Below are 26460 nucleotides of genomic sequence, written 5' to 3' on the forward strand. Positions count from 1 at the left end.
CTCTCGTCCCCGTGATGGAATGAAAAGATCAGCTAATTAAACAAAGTCACATATCCATGTGAATGAAGCGTGAGAGTCCTCAGGGAGAGGAGCAGCATGCAAATCAATCCCGGGTGCTTTGAATTGTGTCAAACAAAACAACACTTCTCTGCAAACCATAAAAGCCTTTATTTCCACAGCACATGGACACACTAAAACCCAAATGTCACAAACAGATAGACAAAATTTGTAACCCTGGGGAGGGGGAATTCTATTGATACAAAACAGTTCTGTTGAGAAATGTGTCTGTTAACAACCACATTTTGATCTTATGGAAAGTCAAGCATTGGAATGACGAGGCTTAACTAATAAAACAACAAGATAATGTTATGCTCCTTTTATTTAGGAGGATGGAGAAGTTCATTTGAAAAAAAAAAAAAAGAATACAAAAGCTTTTAAAAAAGAGATTCATTCCCTTAACAGCAGTGATTTTCCCCTCACAAATATTGATCCACACAAATAAATATAAAATTGTCTGCCATTCCTTCATCGGACGCTGTGACAGAGCTTAATTTTTCATATTTCAAAGCGGTTTTTGGTTTGTTTTGTGGTTTGCATGTTTCCTTTTTAGTACATTTAAAATTGCAGTTTATCACAAACTATGGGATGTGTCCTGAGTTGGTGCTTCTGTGGTCAGTTTTTTGTGTGACTCAGCAGATGGTGAACTTTCAGATAGGGCCACTATGGTGAGATACTGCAGGGGCTGATGGGAGCCTTTGGGCCTCACTGCTCGGACGTCTGTGTTCGCCTCAAGTTGTCCTTCACACGGACAAACTCTGGGATCTTTTGCTGGCTCTCCCGCCGCCTGATCTCTTCCTGCTCATACTGGAAAAACAAAGAACAAAAATACATGTCAAGGTTTTAAAGGAGAAGGAGGAATCGTCTTTATTTTGCCATTTAGATGATTATTATTAAAACATTTCAGTACTGGCATAAGACACTTAAAACATTTTTATTTTTTAAGATTTATTTTTGGGCGGAAATCAGGGAGAGAGAGTAGGTAATGACATTCGGGAAAGGAGACACAGGCTGGATTTGAACCTGGGCCGCCTGCTTTGAGGACTATAGCCTTCATACATGGGGTGCGTGCACTAACCACTGAGCCACCAGCGCCCCGCACTTAAACCATTTAACAATGAAACCCTCAAGGCAACTTTTAAAACGACTCCTGTGTGTTAAGCTAATTTGTTTATATTCTAAAATAACATTTTATGAAATGAATGTTCGTCTTGGTCATCTGACCTCTTGTAATTTCTGCTGCCTCTTGCGAAGCTCTGTCTCCAGATCTGAAGGCCTCTGTCGGGCCATCTCTTCCTCTTTGTGCAGGTCCAGTCTGCGCTGCTCCAACACTCGCTTCAGCTCCGGTTTCTCCTCCAGGAGTAGGCCCCTGCTTGGTCAGTCAAAGTCACACTCAGTCACTGCCCTGCTCTGATTCAGTAAGTGACGACATTACAGTAACATCAGAGATAAGCAGCGTTTTCTGTATACCGTTTGTGGCTGAGCAGCAGCTCCCGGTGCAGGTTATGGTAGCTTGGTGGATCCACAGAGGAACCGTTGAGTTTCCTGGGGTGAGTGACCTCATCACCGCTGCAGTCTGCTGTGGACTGACGGAAAAGCAACCCATGGCCGACACTGGTCTCTGACCAACGGAAAACAACTCAAATCACAATATGTTGACTTCAACTTCAAACTTCTCACATCTGGTATTCTAGTTCTTAAAAAAAATAAAAACTACTGCCACATAATAGCATCGTCATTGTAAGACTGTTTTTATGTTGTGATTGTTTGATTTCATGTAAAAAAATAAGTAAATAAATCAAAGGTTGGAAAACAAATACAAACATTTTTTGGAGGAAAAAATGAGTGAATCTGTCATTCAGTGAATCTGAATTATGCTGAAACTGATCTGTTTGGATTTGTAATGAAAGATAGGTTCTATCAGAGAATGACCTTTTCTATCAGATAAGTGTGTGTTTGAAAATTCAAAAAATCTCTTATTGAAAGTTTTAGATATACCAAGTATATTAAACAATTGTGATTGGTTATATTTAAATTAAAGTTATATTCATTAAATTTCTTATCTGCATTTTTTATACACTATGTGTGCTTCTTTTCAATTTTTGGTCTATCTTCATTATAATTCTGCTTTTTTTCTGAGAACATACCTTTTCGGAGATGTCCAAATCCTGTTTTCTGTCAGTTTATACATTTTGAAACAAGAGAAAAGAAGATGTTTTTGTTAGTCATTTGGGATGTTATTTATTTCACATGCACTCGCTGAGACAATGAAGTTAATGCTGCTGCACCTGACTGTCAAAGCATCTCATTTAATTTGATCTTCACCTGATGGGACTGAGGTCATAATTAGATGATGTAAGAGATAAAAGGACAATGCTCTGCTTAAGCAGGTGAGGTGGGTTTACTTGGGGCATTAAAGGTGTAACAGTAATGTACTTTTGTCCTGACAGTCATTGTCTTTGGCCGGACATTGCCTACCAACAGAAGAACACAGAAGCAGACAGATACATTTGACACACCCACACTGAAAGATAACACAAGAAGGAAGGGTCGCTTTGAGAAACTAGCAGCTGGGAGATGTAGTTGTAACTAACTTCATCTCTACATCAAATAAAATCAAGCCTGCAGGTACTTTAAAATGTGTTTTTAACTGTACACATCGAACTTTCCTCTCTTTGGGGGTCGCTCTGAACTCTCTGAACTGAACTTTCTTTGAGAATGTGCCTTTTGCTGTTCATGTCTACGCCATAAGCCTCCAAATCTTGTCTAACAATTGGCCCAGCAGAGAGGTCCAGCTGGGAGATAACCTGACATGACAGAAACCATAGTTCCAGTCAGATCCTGCAGGGCTGGGATCGATGCCAACAAAATCACCCCACTGCTTTTCCAGAACAGACGCTCCGAATTGTTTAATCAAGGGAAGTCAGATGTTTACATGCAGCATGCAACTTCATTAGTGTTGTGAATTAGATGAATAGTAAATGAGGTGAAAAAACAATGGGGCTTTAAGTTAATACAAATGTGTATTTAACATACAAAAATAATATGGTTAAAAAATGGATTCGTAAAAGCCCTTGTGAAATAATGGACTAAAATGTTGCTTTGCATGTTTATGATCCAGTTATTTAAATATTTCTAAATTTCAAGATCAGAATGAAAAGCAGAATTGAGGTTGAGTGACAAGAAGGTTTACAATAACAAGGAATTAGTGTTGTTTTTTTTGTACATTACAGTAAATAAATAGGATAAACCATTGTAAACAAAGTACACAATAGTATTCCTACTGTCTGGGAACTTCAATAGAATAATATACATATGTAAACATAAAATAACGCTATATAAAATATATGCAATATATCATTTTGGTTTAGCTGTAGCTGTATAGTTTGTACAAATTATTCAGGGTTGCTCCGAAGTATGATATATAGTATTAAGGGGGATATATAAAGACTAAAAGGAAAAGAAAGTTCCAAATAAACAACTATGAACTCACTGATGTACACCTGCAGCCTGACTGAAGTCATTAAACCTGTGACAGATGGCCACCAGACCAGACGTTGACCTCTCCTTCATCCGACAGGAGGAAAGGTGTAAGAAAACAATTTGCAAGGACTCACTTTTTTTGAAGCAGACCCCTCCATGGCAGGACGTTGGAGGTCCACTGTTTCTACCCAGACACAGTGTTCCTCTTCTAGTCCATGTTAAAGGAATCACACCTCCTCACATAGTCTAGCTGTTGTTTTTCTTTAGCTGCATCCTAGTCCAACATGTTGCTGTTGATGAAGGATCCTTCAACCCTTTACCAGCCACAGTCACTAGTGGTAGACACTGAAATCTTGTTACGCCACAACAACCCCCACACAGAAGAAGCCTAGATTAGTTAATTGCGGCAGACACAAATGCAGCTTAAAACCAACCTCGCACGGCACTAGTAACATTTGACTCCTCTACCACCCAGCCCATTGATACAGAGAGACATCAATTACAACGGCTCTCAGGCAGAGTATAGTGGGAAGCAGTTACATCTTTCACTCTGTGTGGTGTTTGTTTCAAGCCAAAGCAAAACTGCATAACAAATTAAGAACATCCTACACAGATGCAAGTTTAACTCTGTATTTATCTATGTATTCTTGTATGTATTCTTGTGCACTGTGCGAACTGTTTTTCTCTTTTATGTGCAAGTCTTGTCTGTAAGTGTTTTTGTTTTTAAAGTAAATGTATATGTGCTGTTTTTTCTTTTTTTCTCTTTTCAAAATTCTTGGCTGCTGTTAACACTAAAAATATCCCCTACCAGGATCAATAAAGGTTTATCTAGATTTAAAGCACATGTAAAAATTGATTTATTTTTCTTTACAGTAATTTGGACCGTTTATGAGCCTGTAACTCAAAAATATTACATATTAATAATGTATACCTTTTATATGTTCATTTACTAATAGAGAGCTTTATATCGACCAAATCTGTTCTGGAGAATCAAACACAGATGTTTTATATCAGAGCAAAGTTATGTTGACAAACTATTAAAAATGATCAAGATATTTATAGTGCAGTTATAACTCTAAGGTTTTAACCGGGAAAGATTACTGCTTTTAAATAACAATAATTCATTAGGTTAACTGTAAGTGAATTACCCCATTTATTTTTTATGAAATATACATAGACAATCAGAAAACAGCCATCCAATGCAAGTTTCATAGTGTTTATATTGGATTCTAATTTACAACATCTTTTAAATAAAATATTCAAACAGTTAAGTTAAAAATGAAAATGAAAGAACTGGGTACAGCAAGACAAGAATGAATAACCATATTGATTTGAATGGAGTTAGATAACTATTGTTACATTTTTTGTTTATTTAAACTATATTTTTTGCATAATTTTCCAGTTTTAATTTATCTAACACAACTGAACTACAATAAAGGTAATACAGCCTTCCCATGTTTTGACTTTCGAGGTTTGAACTGAGATCCTCTTTTGATTTGATCCTTCAAATTGTGTTGAAACCCTCAGTGCACTAATTTCCCCCACGGGGATCAATAAAGTTTATTTTTTTTCTTTATCAATGACATAAACTGGGCAGACAAGAGAAGGTTAAATAATATCTCAAAATACATGTTTGTCATGTTTTGACCACTTCTTTCAAGTTTTTTTTTATAGTTGGGTACCTATAATAAGCAAAATGTTCTACTTGTTCGTATAAAGATACCTAAGTGTAAAACTGTTATTTTCTTCATTTAATAAAATGTTTTTTTTTTAAAGGTATTGACCCTTAATGTCCAGGAGAGGTCGACATACAACTATTCACTGCTTTCAATGTCCCATGATTCCATGCGGCTTTTGCCTTTAAAGCTGACCCGGAAGCGCTTTCACCTCACAGTATGAATGGTGTGTGAGTGTCGTCTGTGTGTGTGTGTGTGTGTCAGAGTTTTGTAACTGCGTGATTGAGTGAATGTTTGTCGTGTATGCGTTGTTTGTTTGTGTGTGAGTGAGTATTTGTATTTAAATCTACACAGTGATCTTATTTGATCTGGTCTGGGTTTGGCTCTGCTCCGATCAGAGATGATAGTAAAAGTGCGCTCGAGCCTTCGTGGCGATGAGCAGCTCGCGAGAATTCACCTTCAGGGCCTCCACGCTTCATGTTGTGGTCAGAGATGATGAATTGATCAGATATACTAGTTCTGAATGAGCTTGGGTTAATCCCGAACTCACAATGGACCCTGAGTAAAGAGGCGATTCTGATCTAACCACAAAGGGCCTGGACGTGCTGGAGGAAGGCGGCGAGTTTCAGAAGCTGCGTGTTTTTTTTTTATTTTTTATTTTTAGACGTGATCTTTGTGGGATTCAGTGGCTTTTCTTCCAGATTACCGCAGCCTACTTGCATGTTTAAGGGACGGTACATGTTGACGGGCTTTTAAGTGTTAAAGTTCCTTGGTCAGAAGCTTTTCAATGTTCGGTTTTGAGAGGTTAAAGTTTGTTTACTATCCCCTTTGTCCCCCCAGAACAAACAACATCATCTTGGAGCAGCGCGCACAGGTTGGATAAATGTAGGCAAATAGTATTTTAATTTGTCGTATTTTAATTCGTCGTAAAGCAGCCACGTGGTAACAGAAACAAAGGCTAACACTTGTAGGATGGGGCTGAAGTAGAAACTCCACTTTTAGTCTGCTTTGTAACTTAATGCTTCAGCAGTGCTGGTCAACAGAAAGACGTCTGAAACCATCCAGGAAGTAATGAGCACGAACAATCACTTTGTGGAGAAACAAGCTTAAGTTTAGCTGTCTTTTGTCTTGTGTTCTTTGTTTTCTTTCTCCTTTGACTCTTGCCTCTTCTCTTTTTCTTCTAATTGAATTTATTATTATTATTATTTGTATTATTATTTCATATAACTAACCTGTTTGCCCTTAAGATGTTAAATATTGTAGAGAAAGGTAAGAAAACCTTGATGGAGGGAAACATCTTAGAATTTATGTCATACAGCTCCAAGGTACCCCACTTCTACTTCAAGCTACTTTAAACAACTGTAACAAGTATTTCTGTATCGTAAGTGTTATTATTTTTTAGAGTTTTCACATCACTGGAGGACACAACCTTTTTGACATCACTTAAAAAAATGTAAAATATTGTCATTTTTATTTTTGAATATAAAATGTGTGTGATGACAATAAAATAAAAAGTTTAGCTGACGAAATCTCTTAACGGCCAGCTAAAAACAAGGAACCATTACAGTCAAGTAATTGATTCAATATACTAGAGTTAATTGATTTGGATGAAAAAGGAGGGGGCTGATATCATTTAGGCTTGTTAAGTACTGAAGGCTTTTTCATCCATGGAACTGTAAACATAAACACTGTCGTTTCATTAAAGGACTGAAACCATTTCCCATGTTTTATAGCCTACTCTTTAATAAAAACCCATTGTAATATAAAAGTTAAAGATAACATATTATACACCTTTTTAAAACAGACCTATGTCGTCTAAATAAATAGCTGTGTTGTGTTTTGGTCAAAATATAACATGAATCAAGCACCAGAGGAGGTTTGTGACCCTGTATAAACCAGCTCTCTCAGAACGCTTCGTTTTGGTGTGTGTGTTTCTTTAAATGCAATGAGCTCCCTGAGTTTTCCCAGTAGACGTCAGTCCTCTGAAGTGTGAATAAAAATGACAGACCTGTGCAAAGTATTGTTCTAGGTTGGGGGTGGAGTTCATGGGTTGAGATACCAGGGGAGGGGAGGGTTTTTTTTTTTTTTTTTTTTACCAGAATCCAGCTTGTGACATCACAAACTGAGAAAAATTTGTAACAGAGAACATTTCTCGGTGTTGTTAGACTTATGCATACTACAAACACAAGACTGGATGGATTTATTTCATATTTTGTGGGTCAGTAGACACTCAGGTTACCCAAATATATGTTTGAAAACACTGTAAAAGTGGATTTTTCATAATATGTCCCCTTTAAGATAAACATTTATTTATCCCACAGCTTAGAAAATTACTGAGAGAGAAGGAACAGGCAAAGAGAACAGTGCAGTGCTCACTAAAATGAAAATAGTTAAGGAGCAAAAACAGAGCTGCAGATGTTACAAATGTAGTCTGAACTTTCACTTTTATAGAAAAAAGACCATCATGAACACAGTGCACATAACTTTGAACATGGTATTGCACCAATTAACGTGTAGCCTATCACTCTTAAAGGTGCACTATTTGTTTTGTTGGTGAAATTTGAAAGTTGGAGAAGTGAAACGATTCTACGCTCTATTTTCTGAACTGAATACACAAACTTTACTCAAAGAAAAAATGGGTCCCTGGAACATGGTTTAGAGCTTATAAGCAAGAGAGTTAAGATTTCACAGTTACGGGGCCATCACCATAACTTCTCGCGTATCTTTTTATCTTCAAACAGAGTTATGAACATATACCACAGAATCTGTACACTTCTCCAACTTTCAAATTTCTCAACCAAAACTACATAGTGCACCTTTAAGTATCAGAGGTTAATGTGGTCGATATTGTAATATCATTATATTGCACAGGAGGTTGGAGTGAATTGTGTCTGGCTTGTGTGTGTGTGTGTGTTTTGTGATCTGCCGGGAGCAGGTTTGGTTAAACAGATTTTACATGATACTGAATCCTAATCATTTTCTGCTTCTCATATTTTTAGCGTCAATCGAAATTATTGTTTCTATCTCGTAAAATTACTGTATGAACAACTAATTATTTATCTTTATTTTTAAAAAGTCACAGCTTATTAAGTCCTCCCTCATGAACACCATAATGATCATCAAGTTCAATAAACTTTATTGATCCCCGTGGGGGAAATTAGTGCATTGAGGGTTTCAACACAATTTGAAGGATCAAATCAAAAGAAGATCTCAGTTCAAACCTCGAAAGTCAAAACATGGGAAGGCTGTATTACCTTTATTGTAGTTCAGTTGTGTTAGATAAATTAAAACTGGAAAATTATGCAAAAAATACAGTTTAAATAAACAAAAAATGCAACAATAGTTATCTAACTCCATTCAAATCAATATGGTTATTCATTCTTGTCTTGCTGTACCCAGTTCTTTCATTTTCATTTTTAACTTAACTGTTTGAATATTTTATTTCAAAGATGTTGCAAATTAGAATCCAATATAAACACTATGAAACTTGCATTGGATGGCTGTTTTCTGATTGTCTAAGTATATTTCATAAAAAATAAATGGGGTAATTCACTTACAGTTAACCTAATGAATTATTGTTATTTAAAAGCAGTAATCTTTCCCGGTTAAAACCTTAGAGTTATAACTGCACTATAAATATCTTGATCATTTTTAATAGTTTGTCAACATAACTTTACTCTGATAAAAAACATCTGTGTTTGATTCTCCAGAACAGATTTGGTCGATATATAAAGCTCTCTACTAGTAAATGAACATATAAAAGGTATACATTATTAATATGAAATATTTTTGAGTTACAGGCTCATAAACGGTCCAAATTACTGTAAAGAAAAATAAATCAATTTTTACATGTGCTTTAAATCTAGATAAACCTTTATTGATCCTGGTAGGGGATATTTTTAGTGTTAACAGCAGCCAAGAATTTTGAAAAGAGAAAAAAAGAAAAAACAGCACATATACGTTTACTTTAAAAACAAAAACACTTACAGACAAGAATTGCACATAAAAGAGAAAAACAGTTCGCACAGTGCACAAGAATACATACAAGAATACATAGATAAATACAGAGTTAAACTTGCATCTGTGTAGGATGTTCTTAATTTGTTATGCAGTATTGCACCAATTAACGTGTAGCCTATCACTCTTAAAGGTGCACTATTTGTTTTGTTGGTGAAATTTGAAAGTTGGAGAAGTGAAACGATTCTACGCTCTATTTTCTGAACTGAATACACAAACTTTACTCAAAGAAAAAATGGGTCCCTGGAACATGGTTTAGAGCTTATAAGCAAGAGAGTTAAGATTTCACAGTTACGGGGCCACCACCATAACTTCTCGCGTATCTTTTTATCTTCAAACAGAGTTATGAACATATACCACAGAATCTGTACACTTCTCCAACTTTCAAATTTCTCAACCAAAACTACATAGTGCACCTTTAAGTATCAGAGGTTAATGTGGTCGATATTGTAATATCATTATATTGCACAGGAGGTTGGAGTGAATTGTGTCTGGCTTGTGTGTGTGTGTGTGTTTTGTGATCTGCCGGGAGCAGGTTTGGTTAAACAGATTTTACATGATACTGAATCCTAATCATTTTCTGCTTCTCATATTTTTAGCGTCAATCGAAATTATTGTTTCTATCTCGTAAAATTACTGTATGAACAACTAATTATTTATCTTTATTTTTAAAAAGTCACAGCTTATTAAGTCCTCCCTCATGAACACCATAATGATCATCAAGTTCAGTTAATAACTGCTTTCAGGTTGGAAGGAGCAGAGTCGTATCCTATTTACATATCATATGTATTTTTGAGATTAAGAAGCATTTTTCATTAAGCCTTCTTAAAAAAAAGTTCAAAATGCTTTATTGACTAGTATTATTCATACATATATAACAGATAAGAAACAAGAACAGTTATAATGTTAGGGGATCCAGATGCAGTTAAAAAAAACCACATCAAAATAAAGGTCACAGCTTCAGTTTGCACCATGGACTGTAAATAATAGTTCTGTATACAGGGAACCACACACACACATCAAACATTGCACACAAATGTATGGTTTTAATAGCTTTCTTATTTTTTGATAATCGAATTGATCAAATGTATTGTCTTGGGTTCACTTTTTAAACTAAAGGATGTTTTGCAGTTTGAAATTTAGATTTGTTGTTATGAGATTTTGTCAGTAACAGTCAGGTTGATTATGTAGTATCGATTTGATTTAGAGGGCGTGTAAGAAAAACATCCAAACAATACATTTTCATTAACAAGTGAAGATTTAGCTTTATTTAATAATTGTAACGTTGGATTGAATGCAGTAAAATTCACCAGTGAAGTGCTCAGTCTCGCGATAACTCACGCTTGTTTTGAAGACGTAGACATGTGACTCATTTCGTCCAACCAGCTTTCAGCAACGTCTCGGCGAAGCGCGCGAGGGCCATCAAACGAAAGCGAAGAGTGTTGAAGTAGGATTTTAATTTTACTCACGATGGCCGAGTCCGGCAAGAGAAGGCGAGTCAGCCATGCCAACAGGAGCTCACAAACGTTTATTAACAGTTTAGCAAAGATATTCGAAGGCGGAGGAACTGTCAGAGAGGGTAATTTTGTGGAGGGCTCCATACTTCGCATCACCATGAGAAACTTCCTGTAAGTAACCGTTCTGCTAATAATCAAACTGTATATTACTCAGAGTCCAAACTAACTTCATGTTGCCTAGCTGCAGCTTCTTCCCCTGCTCCTCTCTCTGCTGTCAGGACTGTGAGGGACACACACACACACACACACACACACACACACACACACACACACACACACACACACACACACACACACACACACACACACACACACACACACACACACACACACACACACACACACACACACACACACACACACACACTCAGAGGGGTCCCTGTTAAACGTTAAAGTGAGTGAGATCTCGATTCCGAGACGAAATCAAGAGTCAGAAGTTTTCACGTCAGTTCTTCCTAATGGCTAATGGATATTTATATGGATTCAACTTTGGATATTTGATCAGTTACACCTAGTTTAAACTAATTCTTCCTCTATGCATTTATATAATCATGCTAAATGCTGTAGAACAGTATACATTCTGTTCAAACAGTTTTTTTTCTAAACTAGGGAGTCATCCCTTTTGAATATGTAGGGATTACTGAAGAGAAAAACCGTTTTAGTGATTTTACATCACTTCAACATCACCATTATCAACGTCAACCTCCAAATTGACCAGTTGAGGCTGCTTACAGGTTTTTCTCTTGAATTATTTATTATATTGTGTGCAACCAAATGAATAGGGTCCCTATTTTGAGGGATGTCTGTGTTTCATGTGCTTAGTCTTCCTGCCTTCTTGGTAGAGTCTGCAAGACCTAAACTGGACGAGCCCTTGTCATTGTTAACAGTTTGTTTTGGATCGTGCAGCTACATGGCCTTGGCAATATCTGTGTTTATCACAAAGATTTTCATAATCTATTGTCTAACAAAATATTGAATGTCTTTAATGTGTTTATATAGTAAGTCAATTTCAACCAGATTTGTCTTTGGTCGTAATCATTCTAGTCAACACGTGACAGCCATATCAATCCCTACAATTGCTTGAGGTATTTGTTCTATTAAAAGACGTTCTCTTAATAATGTTCATTTTCTGTCTTGAAACGTGAGTGAAGGTTGTTATGTCTGTCTTGTACTCTGACAGGACCTATGACCACTCAGTGGTGTTACCTGGACCCAACCTGAACATGATAGTTGGAGCCAATGGAACTGGCAAATCGAGCATTGTGTGCGCTATATGTCTCGGTCTTGCTGGCAAGACTGCTATCCTGGGCAGAGGCGATAAGGTAAACATCATCTTAAGGCAAACACTGGTAGATTAATGCTGAATTTAGCTGCTATTGGCTCATATCAGTTTAAAGCAGATAGCAGCAGAATGAAGAAGTTTAACTGTTTGAGAATGTTTTTTTTTATTTTCCTCTTGAACTGCATATGATGGTTAGTCTCTAATCTATACAACAGTTTCAAATTTGATAATGTAAAACCTGATGAAGACTATTTGTATAGATTGCTTCTTTTTTTTTTTAGATAAAGTTGTCTGTCATTTTTTGTCAGGTTGGGCTCTATGTCAAACGGGGGTGCAACAAAGGATCTGTTGAGCTTGAATTGTAAGTTATGTCAGAGACTTTGCAGACACACACATTTGTGTTGTATTTGTTATGAAATTTCAATTCAATCCATTAAGAATCATGAAATATTAATATTGTTCCTGTCAGCCAGGCTCAGACACAAGTTCTAACAGATTTGAACAGGCTACATCAAACACTGTAGGCTTTTTATTCGACATAATCTAAGGACAGTAGCAGACTTGACTTGACTTGACATGACTCCCTTAAGGATAGTTCAAAGAATATTGTCTGAGCATGTACCACCTCACCAATCAGATCTTAACAAAATGGAGATGGATTTCAACCTGCTGGCCTTTTTTTTTTTTTTTACCAACTCTTGGAAACACTAAAAATGGCTTTATCTCCTTGTAGGCTTTTTCTTTATTGCCAATTATGGTCCTGCTTGGATCATATTAATATTGGTCTTCATAGTTTAAATCCTAAATATCTAACTTGTTTTCTCTTATCAACCTCAGTGACTATTCATGCCATTCAGGGAGATAATCAAAATAATCCTTCACATCACCAACAAATCTGGGCCAATGTCTGAATTGACAAAGTTTCCAAAAAGATTCCTTCTCTGATTTTTGGCAGGTTTGAGTCGGGTATAAATTGGTCAGATACTCACTCCTGTGGTCAGAGCCGGTCCTGAGTCAGCATTTTAAGATTGTGGACAGCTCAGCCTGAACTGATTTCAATGTTTCGCCAACATGTGTTACCTCAGCATATTTCAGATGTGTTGGATTGTAGAATCTAACTCTGTCATTATTCCAGGTACAAAAATGATGGTAATATAGTGATAAACAGAGAGATTCATGTGGAGAACAATCAGTCGCTGTGGATGCTGAATGGAAAACACTGCAACCAGAAAACAGTTGAAGAGGAGGTCAAGGCGTTGCATATTCAGGTTGGCAACCTCTGCCAATTTCTACCTCAGGTATGTTTGCTGCACTGCAATATAAGGCTCCGCACACAAAGAGAAATACAGTCGTAGCTGCAGAGTCAGGCCGTGTAACTGGTGCTTTTGCAATGCAATATGTCATCATTTCTTATCTTTGCCACATGTTTTCCTCTTCTTCTTTTGATGTGTTCTGTTTGCATCCACACCACAGGAAAAAGTGGGAGAGTTTGCAAAGATGTCTAAAATTGAGTTGCTGGAGGCAACAGAGAAGTCAGTGGGACCACCTGAGATGTACAGGTACCACTGTGAGCTCAAAAATTTCCGACACAAAGAACGGGAACTGGAGGTAAAGTTTCATTCAAGCACTTTTTAGCTATCTTTCTGTGAACATCAAAGTGGAATTCCCCTTGCTTCTTTATATCTGTCTCGTCTAAGAACTTTTTCTAGTTCTTCAGGGACAGCATTGTAGACCTAATCTTGGTTAACTACAGTGTGTTGTCTGGATCTTGTTTTGCTTAAGAACACGGTGAAGGAAAAGGCTAACTTCCTGGAGAAGGCCAAGCAAAGGAATGAGAGGAACAAACATGATATGAACCGTTACTACGAAAAGAAAAGGCATCTTGATGTGATTGAGTTGCTCGATAAGAAGAAACCATGGGTGGTAAGCGGCCGTGATGAAACATTGTGCTGAAGAGAGAGAGAGAGAGAGAGAGAGAAAAATAAACACATTATGTAGTCTCAGTGAAATTCAATCCCTTTGCCTGTGTCAGCTCTGACTCTCTCTCTCTGTCTGATCGTAGGAGTATGAGACCACCCGTAAGGAGCTTGAGGGTGTGAAGAAGGAGCGAGAAGAGGCCAAAAAACAGCTCTCTGCTCTGAGGCAGGCCCAGGCGCCCATGTTGAAGAAGATGCAGCAGATTGACAACCACCTTCAGCCCACTGAGGCACAAATAAAAACTAAGGTGAAAAGGCAAATTTATATCTCTCAATACAAGTTTAGAGTATAACAATAGGCTCCAAAAGAAGCAATATAAAGTTATTTTAATGGGTGAAAATTATTATTAATTATTATTTAGAAATTATGATTGGTGTGTATTTTTGTAATTGAGAGTTTTCACACTGATGAGAATCAGTAATGTGTTATTTACTAACTTTATTGTGTTTATAGAAAGGTGTTGTGGTCATGCATTAGTAGGGATACGGATCATAAGCCGTTTTCACATATGCACTCCGGATAATATCTAGATTACAGGAGGGCTTATCCGTAGATTCTCCCGACCTAGCCGTTCACATATGCTCCTCACAGTGGGGGGCTTTCCCTTTCAGAGGGGAGGGGGGTTGCGGGGGATTTCCAGACGCAAGACGTGACGTAAATAAACAACGCGGAAGTAGCGGCCGTAGCAACAGAGTCTGCTACACAATGTTATAATGAGAATATTTTCCTTTATATCAATGCTATGTGTAATCCAATGGAATGACAACATCCACAAAAGAGAGGAGAACAACATACTGACCAACAGAAAACATAATGCAGCCGTTTAATTACGTGCACGGAGATCGTAGTGGTCGCGTGCAGACACTTTACGCAGTCACTATATATAAACGTCATTCTCTTCCTATTGGCTGGAATTTAAATCTCTGGAGTATTTGCTGCCATGTTCAGACATCAGCTCACTCGGACTTTCTGCGGAAAAAATACTAGGGGTCTGGCGGGAGAAACTCCAGGTAAAGTCTGTGTGAAAAATGCGTCTGTTTGCGGTCACACATAGCCTAAAGAACCTCCGGGTAGCCAAATCTCTGGAGTTTTTCAGGAGATTTCCATATGTGTGAAAAGGGTATGATGTAAAATAACTGTAGCCTCTAGCCGCTAAATCTCTATGCAGAGTCTCAGTGAAAAGAAGGCAGCGTTTAAGAGATCTGCTGTACAAAAAGGAAGTCAAATCAGTCTTTTTAAATATGTTTTTTTTTTTTTTTTTAAACGCCTGCACCCCGTTTGTTGTTTTATCTGACTCACGCACTGCACGCGCTGAAGGAGCAGCCAGTGCACGCACGCACACACACACACACACACACACACACACACACACACACACACACACACACACACACACACACACACACACACACACACACACACACACACACACACACACACACACATCCACTTAATGAACGGGGTATGTGTGTTACATTTTCAAAATTGTCCAAGCTCGTAGATGAAAAAGTAAAATTGTTTGAATACAGCAAACTTTTATATTTTACAGTTTTTTACATCACAGTCAGTTGTTCTCAGATTTTAAATATACGTTAATACAAAGGGAGTTCAGGTTTATCAATCTTCTTGTATTGTTGTTGGAATAGTCACAAAGTGAATATAGTGAAGAAAATTGAGGACGTGACACATGACTAAGATTCATGACGATGAATGTTGATTTTATAGTGCTGTTAAAATGCACAGTTGGAGTCATGGCTAGCCAAGGAGTATTAAAGTTCTATAAATTAAATTTCATTATTTGGCTGATCCAATCCATGACAATAATCTGCTATCCAAACAATCACAGCATCATGCCGCCCAAAGAAACTTCGATAAAAAAGAATGGACATTTTTGTCAGGCACACTTGTGAATCTGTATTTGTGGTAAAGTATAGGTTAGTTTGTTAGGGATTTCTTTTTTGAAATTGAGTACTTAAGATTCATTGAAGAACTTTTTGAGGATCGGTTGGATGTCATTTATGAGAACTGTTTGGCACATTTTTTAGAGTTGAGTAAATACTGGAACGTAATCGATGTGATATTTTATGGAGGTTAACTATTAGCGTGCATGTTTTTTTAGACGGTTGCCATCAAAGAAGCTTCTCTGAAGTGCAAACAGAAACAAGATCAGTTGGACCAAAAACACAAGCAGGTAAGACTTGATTTCACTTTAATATATTCTATAATTTATTTATTAAAGAGGAGATAACAGAAAAAAATGTACCATTTACCCCACATATTTGTTATGCTGTCCTTTTAGTATTGAATGATAACTTTGCCTGTTTTCTCTATAGATTGATGATATCAAACAAACCCAGAGACTGAAGCAGATGGAAGACGAAGACCACCAAAAGCGAATCAGCAACACCAAACGGACCATCGAGGACATGAAGGCGGAACTCTCCAAGGTTGCTGATCAGCCAGACGTGACGCCAAGAATCAATGAAGTCAACGTTGAGCTGAGGCGCATTCAGGTCGAGAGAGCCAAGATTGAAGGAGAGAAGTCCGACCTTCGCAGGGAAAAGGACCATGTTATAGCTGAAGGCAGAAGTGAGAGTTTCCAACACAAATCAGACTTTAAATGAACATAGATCAAACCATTCAAAGAGCGTGCAATCTACTGTTCAAAGTCATTATCATTATATTAATGTTTCTTTTTGTTCGCCAGTGTTGGAGAAAAAACTCAAAGACATGAACAACATGATGAATGCCAAAGAGGAGAAGCTGCGAGGACGCCACAGGGACACACACACTGCCCTCCAGTGGCTCAGACAGAACAAACATCTCTTTAGTGGAAATGTCCATGAGCCCATGATGCTGGTGGTGAGTCCCAGACTGTATCCGAATTTCCAAGTACCTACTCAATCTGTCAGTAGGCAGTACCTACTATTCGTGCTGTATACTGTTTAGTACCTACTATTCAGTAGGCGCGCACAGTAGGCAGATATTTGTTCCTACTTCTTCTGATTCATTCAGTATGGAAGTGGCGTCATTTACGTTACCCGAACCGGCCGCATCCACCCGTTTTTTTTATTATTATTATGATTTTTTTTTAGCTTTATTCAAGAAGAGTGCACATATACAGTCAGGTAAACAGAAAAAATATCACAATGTAAATCAAGTAAAAGACAGATTAAATAACTAAATAACATACAGTAGGCTACATAAAGGAAAGTACAAATGAAAGACAGTAATATACAGAATATAAAATAAACCAATAAAGACGCATTTAAATAGTGTAATCATTATTTAAATAGAGGGGGAAAGGTTTTATAATAATGCAGACATTTGTTTTATTTTCTGTTGTTAATTAAAAGTAGCGATTTCATTAGGGACTTTAACTCTAGATTAAAAATTGATTAAATTTATCCATGCTCGTTTGTTTTGATTTGGAGGCGGACGTGACGTGACGATTTACATTTATTTTCGCACAGCATTGTGGGTGGTAAAATACAATTAATTTCCTGAAAGCACACGTCTGATCCATACTGCATAAAACACGGAAGTTAGTATTCATACTGAAATGTTCAGTATACTGAGGTGGACCCAAAAAATGCATACTGAATGACCACGAAAGTTCAGTATACTGAAACTCTACTGAGTAGTACGTACTGCCTACTTAACTGTGGCTATTCGGAAACGGCGCCAGTCAACATACAAACAAACAATACTCAAATGAAATGTTATCTGATTGGTTAATAAATCTCATATCTGCGCACATTTGTGATAAAATTAGCCGATTCCGATAGTCACTTGATACGATAATATCGGCTAACGGATAATGTCAGGCTCTAGTGACAATAAAGTCAAACACTAACACGAGTAAACACTTTAAAACGTCCTTATGTCTGTGTACAGATATGTAGTTGTGTTGTTAAGTAGTTATTAAATATCAATTATTATAATTCTAAATGAGGGACTTAAGAAAAGTTTCACTACGTGAAGGTACCCGAAGAGCAGGATGACAGAATGACTCAGTCAAACTCCTTCCCCTCTACATTTAAAGCATGCTCATTTGACTGCAAGATTGTGATTCTGATGCTTTTTGTATTCCCATTGCAAAGCTGGCTGCTCACCTTCTCTAAATCCTCAGATCAACGTGAAAGACCATCGCTTTGCTAAGTACGTAGAGACCCACATCTCATTCCACGATCTCCGAGCGTTTGTTTTCCAGAGAAAAGAGGACACGGAGAAGTTCATGGCTGAGGTCAGAGTGCTGCACCTTATCATTGTCATGTTGACTCTGGTCTGGAGAATGAAAATCCTTCTGACTGCAAATTTGACAAATTTGCTTTGATCTCTGCTGTCTCCCAGGTCCGAGACAAGATGAACTTAAAGGTGAACACGATCTCTGCGCCAGAAGAGTCGTGCTCTAAGCGTGAACCATCCAGAAATATTGAGTCTCTGAGGTGAGAATCATTTTCCTTTAAACTTAATTACAGTCAACATAACATAAAAGTATATGTGTTATATAATTATATATATCTTGGTGTGTGACCATGACTTTCTCATTGATATATTCATGTAGGCGTTTTGGGTTCTTCACTTACCTTCGTGAGATGTTCGACGCCCCTGACGAGGTGATGAGTTATCTCTGTCACCAGTATCGGGTGCACGACGTCCCTGTCGGCAATGAGCAAACTAAAACCATGATAAAAATGGTAGGTTCTTCTCACGTAACTCAGAAATGACAAAAAAATAAAATAAATTGGAAAGTGAGCCTCATTTAAAACTTGAGCTTTGTGGTTAGATATCCACTACAAATAGATGTCTCCACTCATTAAATTGGGAATAATCAATTCTTCAAATCATTCATTTTCTTTTGCACAGTTCCCTTCAAAGGTGTATTAGAATTTAGCTATTGTCTTACATTGTGTTTTAATCAATGCATTTTGTTTTTTTCTGTCCTTTTTAACGTTCCTTCATAAGTCTGATTAACTTCATCTGACAGCCTGACTTTTTTTCTCCTGTTATTTCCCAGTTTACATTGCAGCTCCGCGTTTCTAGAGATTCACTTAATATTCTGGCTATAGTTATTATCACAAAGTCATCTCCCCTGACCTCATTTTTGTCCATTATCCTTCTCACAGGTGATCGAGGAGCCCTACCTCAAAGTGTTTTATACCACAGAGGAGAGGTACACATTGAAGAGGTCCTTTTACTCCAACAAGATCAGCACCAGTAACTCTGCAGTGCACCATTCCCAGTACCTCTCTATCACTGTAGACGCCGAAGAGAAACGGCAACTGGAGCAGCAGATGAAGGTAAGGGAGGGATCAAGGACAGCCCAGAATCTTCTACCTCCAAATCACTCCTAATATCTTAACACCTTTACACCGTGCAATATCTGTTTAACACAGTTCATCTTAAATATTGTTTTATCTTGTACATATCTTATTATTATAGTAGTCCTACTTGGTACTTATTGCTTATTTTATTGCCTATTTTATTATCTCTATTGTATTTTATATTCTACTGCTGTATTATGTGAAGAGCAATGGTAACACAGAATGGATTAATAAAGTATTTCTGATTCTTTTATATATATATATATATATATATATATAAAAAAAAAAAAAAACCTTGATACAAGTCCATATATTAGAATGTAATTGTTTTGGGGTTTAACTGAGTTGAGAATAACTTTTTGCTGTTTCTTGTGGCCAGGACTGTGAGTCCAAATTACAAGAAATTGATGAACGATTAAAGGCTCTGCAGAAGGAGGCGGCCTCTTTGGATCGCCGAGACAACGAACTGTTGGCAGAAAAGAAAAAGCTGTCTGAGCTAAAGGGCAAGAAGAGACAGCTGGAGCAGAAAATCAGCACCAAACAAGACAGGTAAGTCTGCCTTATATAGCCTCTAGGGCTAACAGGCACAGTATTTCTCTGAACATGTAGGTACTGTCTGATGACTTGATTAATTAATAGTTTCTGTAGAGATGTATTCATTTAGTTAATGCAAATATGCATGTATGGGTCTAATGCATTCTTTCTTTGGCTTTAGTCTGAAGCAGATGGAGAACAGTTTTATTGATCTGCAGAAGATTGAAGAGGAGACTAAAAAGAAAATAGAAACTGTTAATTTCCAGAAGGTGGACATAGTCAAGGTGATCGTGGCCCAAATGAAGGTATGAATAACTTTTTAAAATGTCAAACTGACAACTTTTACTTAATAGGGTCTTATTTAAACTATTTTTAAGGGCATATAAACTTCCTTTTGCATTATTTGAACTCAAAGGGGCTCTAAGATAAGCTGCGGTGTGCACAGAGCAGGGGGGGAGTGCACACACGCTCAAGTCATCGTCTTGAGCGTGTATTTGAAAAACAAGAACATGTTGCTAAGTGACTGTTGGACATTTCTTTCCAAACTAGAGCTTTCTTGCCGATGTCTTGGTAGCTCTGTAAACTGATATTGTAGAGATCTGGAAAGCTTGTTGTGATCTGACCTGTGCCCAAGTATTAAATATTTAAACTTCTGCGCAGAACCCACGGAAGGCAAGCAAAACCTTGTGCTGCGATCAGCTTGACGCAGTGCAGATATGCTCTCGAGCCCACAAACCCATTCATCAACAATGAATGGGTTTGTGAGCGGCATGCTGAAGGGGCCTTCCTTTTGAAAATCTTTTTGTGTTCAATTTTTTTAATAGTCATGTCTCTGGTGCCTGTTATGCACACACAGTGGCTCCAATGAGACAAACGCAGGACACTTTTACTGTATACGGTAATGAAATTATTTTAATAATGTTTGCTGCAGAAATCCCACTGCACAATTTGGGACACAATTTAAAGACACAATGGCCCTCACTTATGAAACGTACGTACGGCAGAAAAATGGGTGTACGGTCATTTCCACGCAAAGTTCGGCACTTACCAATTTGGACGTGAGCGGAGGGTACGCTCAAATCTCACACCAGGTCTCAGTTCGTCTACGCACGTTTTCAACTCAGTGTGGACTTGCGGTGCAGCGAATCTGTCTGTGTCGGAGAATAATTAGATCATGCTATAACAGTGCTTGTTGAGACAGATAGATAGAGGTTCACAGATTCACTGTTAGATAAGATATCTAAAATGTATTTTATATTACGCTTCACCTCAAACGATCTCTGTAGGCTACATCGCTTTTTAAATAATGTGGAGCAGCGCGAGCTGTCAGGTGATTTATTTAGTTGTGTGTTTTATTTGATTAATTTTTGTTTGTTTAATCGATTTACTTTAAAGATTAAAGATAAGAGAGGCTGCTTTCATGTTAAATGTTCATGCACACAGAAATATCACTGCAGAAAATACTGAGACAAATTAAAACAGAAAAACTAAAAACAGTTAGCCTACTTTAAAAGGACAGAACAACTTCCAGAGGATAGTAAGTACAACTTTTAGCCTCTGAAATATGAAATAATCATCATCATCATCATCTTTATTGCCAGACTCAGGAGTCCATTAGAAGACATAAAAAAATAAAAATACAGGGTAAAAACATACACAGACAGACAAAACATCACCAATATTATAAAAGACAACTGTACCAGTGTCGCCACAAGGATGACTGGTATCGCACTGAACTATGACTGGGATTAGTCAACAGCATAATGATGGAATTCTGAGAATCCTTCATATATAATATTTAGGAATTCAGAACATTAACATTGGAACATAACTAATCAGTATGTCTGGACATTAAACTAATAAATACGCTGTGTCACATGCGTAATTGCGCACAGCAGACGCACTTAGGCCAGAGACTACATGTGACATAATAACCAATAAAGAAATCCGGGGGGCTATAAGACGGAGTCAGGACCTTCTTTTATGTAAGTGTTAAATTCTTATGTTTGGAAAGAAGGCTAATCGGATGAGAAGTGCACATTGCACAGTGTTTGATCAAACACTTTATTCATTTCAGGTTTCTCTTCTCTTTTAAAGTCTCAGAAATGGCGAGCTGCCAGTGCAGCCGACATTATCCAACACAAATGCAGGTTCGCCTGTACCACTTGTGCCTGATATTGAGGCTGAACCGATGAAAGAAGCCACTCACTCCACGATCTGGGATAATTTCAGGTGGGGTACTGCTGACGTCCTCCGGTCCGCTTCGGGAGCTGCTTCTTTTAAGACCTGCAACACTAGGCTACATTGTAGCGATCGTTTGGTCTGACCAGGTTTTTTAAACTAAAAGTATGAAAAAAAACTATATTATTATCAAGATTATGCACGTTACATATCAAATGAAATTACATATTAAAAACTCTGCTGGAGTTCGGTTATCCACACCATCGCTGTTGAGATTTCCACGCAGGCGCATTTTGTTCTGAAGCTCTTTAATCCTACATTTCAGACTGCCAGACAACACAATGTTATTCCTCTTTACTTTTCTCTGTTATGGTGTCACTCAGGCCATATCTAATTTCTCTTCTTTGCCGTATTAAGTATCTCCATGCCGTAAACTCTGGGGGCGAGGACAGCGGAGCCGTGAATATATAGGGGCGTGGTATTTAAATGATGATCGTTTCCAGCCGCAACACCCGGTCATGCGTACGCTGTGATCAGCCAGATACGCACGTTTCATAGTTCCCACGTGAACCCTGTCGTACGAGGATTTCTACACCCAAATCTCCGCTGGTTTCTACACCAGATTGATAAGTGAGGGCCAATGTGCGCATTGGTCATAGCAGCATTACTTCTCTGATCATTCAAATCTCCAGACAAGCCTTTAGCATACAGTAGATCAAATTCAATGTTTCTAACTGTCTCTCTCTGTCTCCTTTGTCTGTAGCTGAGAGCCCAGCTGAATATGGAGAAGGTGTACTTGGCTTTGGAGACTGTGGGGCTGACAGCTGAGAGGAGCAAACTGGAGAATGACTGTAGAGAGGGCGCCTCTGAACTTAAGAGCACTGAAGTAAGAGTTTCACACATACACACACACACACCACACACACCTGTAAATCTCCATACATCATACATCTTACCTGCTGAAGCTTTCACAATATAAACTTCTATCTTCATTGGTCTTGTCTTTGTTCTAACTCTTCTTAATGCAAAATGTCCGTGGGGTTTTGCAGCAACGATGCAGCCGTCTGGAGCAGAGGAAGGCTCAGCTGACAGAGCAATGCAAAGGCCTATTGAAGAGAGCCAAGTCCATCTGCAGGATGCAAGCTGATGAGGCATTACCAGAAGACCTACGTAATGTGAGTGTTTACCACATTGTCTGTTTTATTGCTTCATGACACAAGCCTGTACTCCTTCCACCTCTTCCCACTGAATATAATTCTTGTCATGGTATCTAGTTGCTGCTGTGTGGACCTCTTGAACACAATATGTTGCCATTGGTTTAAAATAATAATGGTTTGTTGTTTTTTTTGTAATTGCAGGCTTTCAGTGATCTGCCTGACACGCTGGATGAGATTGATGCCATGTTGAATGAGGAACACTCCAGAGCAGAGTGCTTCACCGGTCTCAGTGAAAGTGTAAGAGCACATGAGAATCACCTGAGGGTTTCATTTATTTTTTTACCAGGGATGGAAACTAACAAATTACATTCACTCAATTACTGTAATTGAGTATCTTATTTGTGTACTTCTACTTTTATGTGTTGGTAATTGTAAAATTACTAATTTTACAGTTACTTGAGTAAATTTGTGGACAGTATTTGTAGCACTTTGCTACATTTTTCGTTGCATTCATCACTGAGTAAAAGAAACAAACATGAAAACCGATAAACAAGTTAAGATTTCCATCTGGCCAGCTGATTGGCTGACATCTACCAACTGACTCTCAGGCAAACAGAATTGTAATGGAACACATTTTAGGGCTTCTATTACAACAAGAATACCTAAATGTAGACCCCAATGAAAGCCTGCTTAAACTTAACTTAAATGAATATCTGACCACATTGAAGTTATCAGTTTGGCTTCTAGTGGAAAAAGGACTGCTGCTCAAACCTGACATTAAGATCAAAGTGAAATGATCAAAACATTGAAAATATTAGGGAATGCTTCCTTCGCTGCAACACCTGTTGGTTGGCTGTTTGGCGTAAAAACCGCCTACTTCTCTGGTTAAAAGAAAAACAAACTAAACTTAGCCAGCATTTGTAACTTTTTTCCACCTTACATTTCTGTTTTGAAGGTTGTTGATGAGTACAACAGGAGGGAGCAGGAGATCAAACATCTGGAGAAAGATCTGGAAGAAAGGAGCAACAACCTTACTGCTTATCGTCAGAACATATCAGAGGTACATGATATGACACTGCAGAAGTGACTGTTGTTTTTGTTTTGTTAGTAATAATCATGGCCACCCTGTGTATACTTGTGTATGATGATTTTTTTTTCTGTTAGGCTAAGGAGCGCTGGCTGAACCCGCTGAAGCAGCTGGTGGAACAGATTAACGCCAAGTTCAGTGATTTCTTCCGCCACATGCAGTGTGCAGGAGAGGTTGATCTGCACTCAGAGAATGAGGTAAAAAAAAGTCAACCAGCTAAACAATGTAAAAAAATCTCTGGTGTCAAACTCTGACAGATCAGGCAAGAAAGTTTTGTTTTATTTTATCCTTCCATTAAATGACTACTGTCTTTCAACATAGGAGGAGTATGATAAGTATGGGATTAGAATTCGTGTTAAGTTTCACAGCAGCACTCAGCTCCATGAGTTGACGGCCTACCATCAGAGTGGAGGAGAGCGCAGCGTCTCCACAATGCTCTACCTCATGGCCCTGCAGGAGCTCAACCGCTGCCCCTTCAGAGTGGTGGATGAGATCAACCAGGTACTGCTGCCACACACATACACATGCTGGATCACAACTGAGTTTATTTGTGAGAATATGAAAATAGAAACAGTATATTTTGTAACAGTTCAATCCTCTAAAGACTCAACTAAATAAGCTTACTCTTTGTGAATGTAGGTAGTAAGCAAATGAGCTTACTTCTCCCTTTGCAAAAAAATCAAAAATGTGTTTGTCGATTTGATTCTTTTGCTTTAAATTCAATTTTTTAGTCCCCTCACAAGACCACAAGCGATCTATCTTAACGTTCTTTGTCACCTGCTTTCTTATGTTGACGTGGCTAAGACTTTTTTCTCATTTGTCTAGGGAATGGATCCTGTTAATGAAAGAAGAGTCTTTGACATTGTGGTCCGCACAGCCTGCAAAGAGACAACATCCCAGTACTTCTTGATAACACCCAAAGTAAGTGTTTGTACATTCTGATGAGTGAGTTTACGGATGCTTACAAGATATTCTACCTTTGTGTGTATGATTCCTTCTTTCGTGTTTTCTGTGGGAACTTCCTCACAGAAGTGTGCAGGCAGCTGGAGAACATGGTGCACTATTTAGTGGCTTAAGAGCAAATACATTCATTACAATTTAATGAAGACTAAAATCAGAGTTGAAAGACAGCGATTATTTGACTTCATTAAATTAAGTGCAATCTAACATGACTCCAAATGAATCCAAATGTATCCAAATGTTCTTCTATATCTGCTGTAAGCATTCAATCAACTGTTTGTTCATTTTTTCACTATTTCCACTAATAACTAGACTAGCTTCCTCGGCTACCTTGTTTCTGCTGCCCACAAATTTCCAAAAACTGTTACTGCAGGTTTAAAATGCTTTGCATAAAACTGTTCTGATTCAATTGGTCTGTACACCTTTTCAAAAACTCACTCCGGCTGTGTTTATCTTCAGTTACTGCAGAACCTTGAGTACGCCGATGAGATGACCGTCCTTTGTGTCTATAACGGCCCCCACATGCTTCCCCCCAACCAGTGGGACGAAAAGGCTCTGATCAGGCGCTGTCTCGAAAGAAAAGCCAGGCAGTGAAACACCAAGCCAAAATGTAACTGTTCACTTCTAAATCAGACTTGTTTCGTTCATTTACTTCATAGAAGTGATGTTTAGCTGTTCTACTAAAAAGGCTTTATAACCCCATGGAGAAGGGATTTCAATTTAGTTCAGCCCAACATTTTGTTTCATAAAGGACATTTACAGACCAGGTTTATAGAACATACAAAATATGCTATGAGCACTTTTGTGGTTTGGTCATTTGTATATTTTTTATTAAAAGAATACAGTAACATGTTCACTCTTTTGACAGTCTAAAATATGTTGAACCTGTTTGACTTTCCTGAGCAATGTATGTGCACTTGTGTATACTGTATATTCAAATAAAAATATTCCTTCTGTTCTAAATGTGAATGTTAAAATTATTAAGCATAACCACCACCCATATATCTGACACCTGGGATGATTTGAGAGTCGATACAAAGAGAAGGTCATTTCTACAACATTATTGAAAAGAGATTTTTTTTGCAAAAACAAAATAACTACAGTACATTTTTGTGTAAAAAAATAATTAAATCTATTAAAATAATATTTTTAAAGATTTCATTTTGGGGCTTTTGGTGCCCTGTGATTGACTAGTGACCAGTACA

At 37.8% G+C, this 26460-nt stretch overlaps 2 protein-coding genes and 1 non-coding gene across 4 annotated transcripts; 2 read left to right on the top strand and 1 right to left on the bottom strand.

The window, feature by feature from the left end:
* Nucleotides 1–144: 144 nt before the first annotated feature.
* Nucleotides 145–3887, bottom strand: zgc:195245 (uncharacterized protein LOC565483 homolog). 2 transcript variants are annotated; one of them, XM_065960909.1, is made up of 5 exons: nucleotides 3675–3887; nucleotides 2205–2232; nucleotides 1528–1678; nucleotides 1282–1429; nucleotides 145–864 (listed from the first exon to the last, which is right to left on the bottom strand). In XM_065960909.1, exons 1-5 carry the CDS (start codon nucleotides 3696–3698, stop codon nucleotides 763–765), a joined length of 453 nt encoding a protein of 150 aa, XP_065816981.1. In that variant the 5' UTR covers nucleotides 3699–3887; the 3' UTR covers nucleotides 145–762. The 2 variants fall into 2 exon arrangements, with proteins under 2 accessions (XP_065816981.1, XP_065816982.1); XM_065960910.1 differs by having other exon boundaries at nucleotides 1282–1426; nucleotides 3675–3881.
* Nucleotides 3888–5434: 1547 nt separating this feature from the next.
* On the top strand, nucleotides 5435–5801 carry LOC114918328 (small Cajal body-specific RNA 2). The gene has a single exon (XR_003806922.2). It is a non-coding gene; the product is annotated as a small Cajal body-specific RNA 2 (non-coding RNA).
* A 4819-nt stretch (nucleotides 5802–10620) lies between these two features.
* Nucleotides 10621–26218, top strand: smc5 (structural maintenance of chromosomes 5). Its single transcript, XM_020648309.3, has 24 exons — nucleotides 10621–10861; nucleotides 11931–12072; nucleotides 12341–12393; nucleotides 13168–13330; nucleotides 13506–13640; nucleotides 13815–13955; nucleotides 14095–14256; nucleotides 16129–16200; nucleotides 16343–16598; nucleotides 16717–16871; nucleotides 18142–18255; nucleotides 18363–18457; nucleotides 18577–18709; nucleotides 19139–19312; nucleotides 19716–19885; nucleotides 20052–20175; nucleotides 22815–22937; nucleotides 23101–23226; nucleotides 23410–23505; nucleotides 24164–24268; nucleotides 24373–24492; nucleotides 24617–24796; nucleotides 25121–25216; nucleotides 25715–26218. The coding sequence occupies exons 1-24, from the start codon at nucleotides 10704–10706 to the stop codon at nucleotides 25847–25849; spliced, it is 3228 nt and encodes a 1075-aa protein (XP_020503965.1). The 5' UTR covers nucleotides 10621–10703; the 3' UTR covers nucleotides 25850–26218.
* Nucleotides 26219–26460: the final 242 nt, after the last annotated feature.

This window comes from Labrus bergylta, chromosome 12 (genome assembly GCF_963930695.1).
Source record: "Labrus bergylta chromosome 12, fLabBer1.1, whole genome shotgun sequence".
Classification (NCBI taxonomy): Eukaryota; Metazoa; Chordata; class Actinopteri; order Labriformes; family Labridae; genus Labrus; species Labrus bergylta.

Excerpts from the sequence above, each read along its gene's own strand:
- zgc:195245 (XM_065960909.1), bottom strand. The coding sequence starts at position 3,698 with ATGGAGGGGTCTGCTTCAAAAAAA. Across the intron at positions 2,233-3,674 it reads AGGGGTCTGCTTCAAAAAAA|AAAACAGGATTTGGACATCT; the intron begins GTGAGTCCTTGC and ends ATAAACTGACAG. Across the intron at positions 865-1,281 it reads GGCAGCAGAAATTACAAGAG|TATGAGCAGGAAGAGATCAG; the intron begins GTCAGATGACCA and ends TTGTTTTTCCAG.
- smc5 (XM_020648309.3), top strand. The coding sequence starts at position 10,704 with ATGGCCGAGTCCGGCAAGAGAAGGCGAGTCAGCCATGCCAACAGGAGC. Across the intron at positions 13,641-13,814 it reads ACAAAGAACGGGAACTGGAG|AACACGGTGAAGGAAAAGGC; the intron begins GTAAAGTTTCAT and ends GTTTTGCTTAAG. Across the intron at positions 14,257-16,128 it reads AGGCACAAATAAAAACTAAG|ACGGTTGCCATCAAAGAAGC; the intron begins GTGAAAAGGCAA and ends ATGTTTTTTTAG.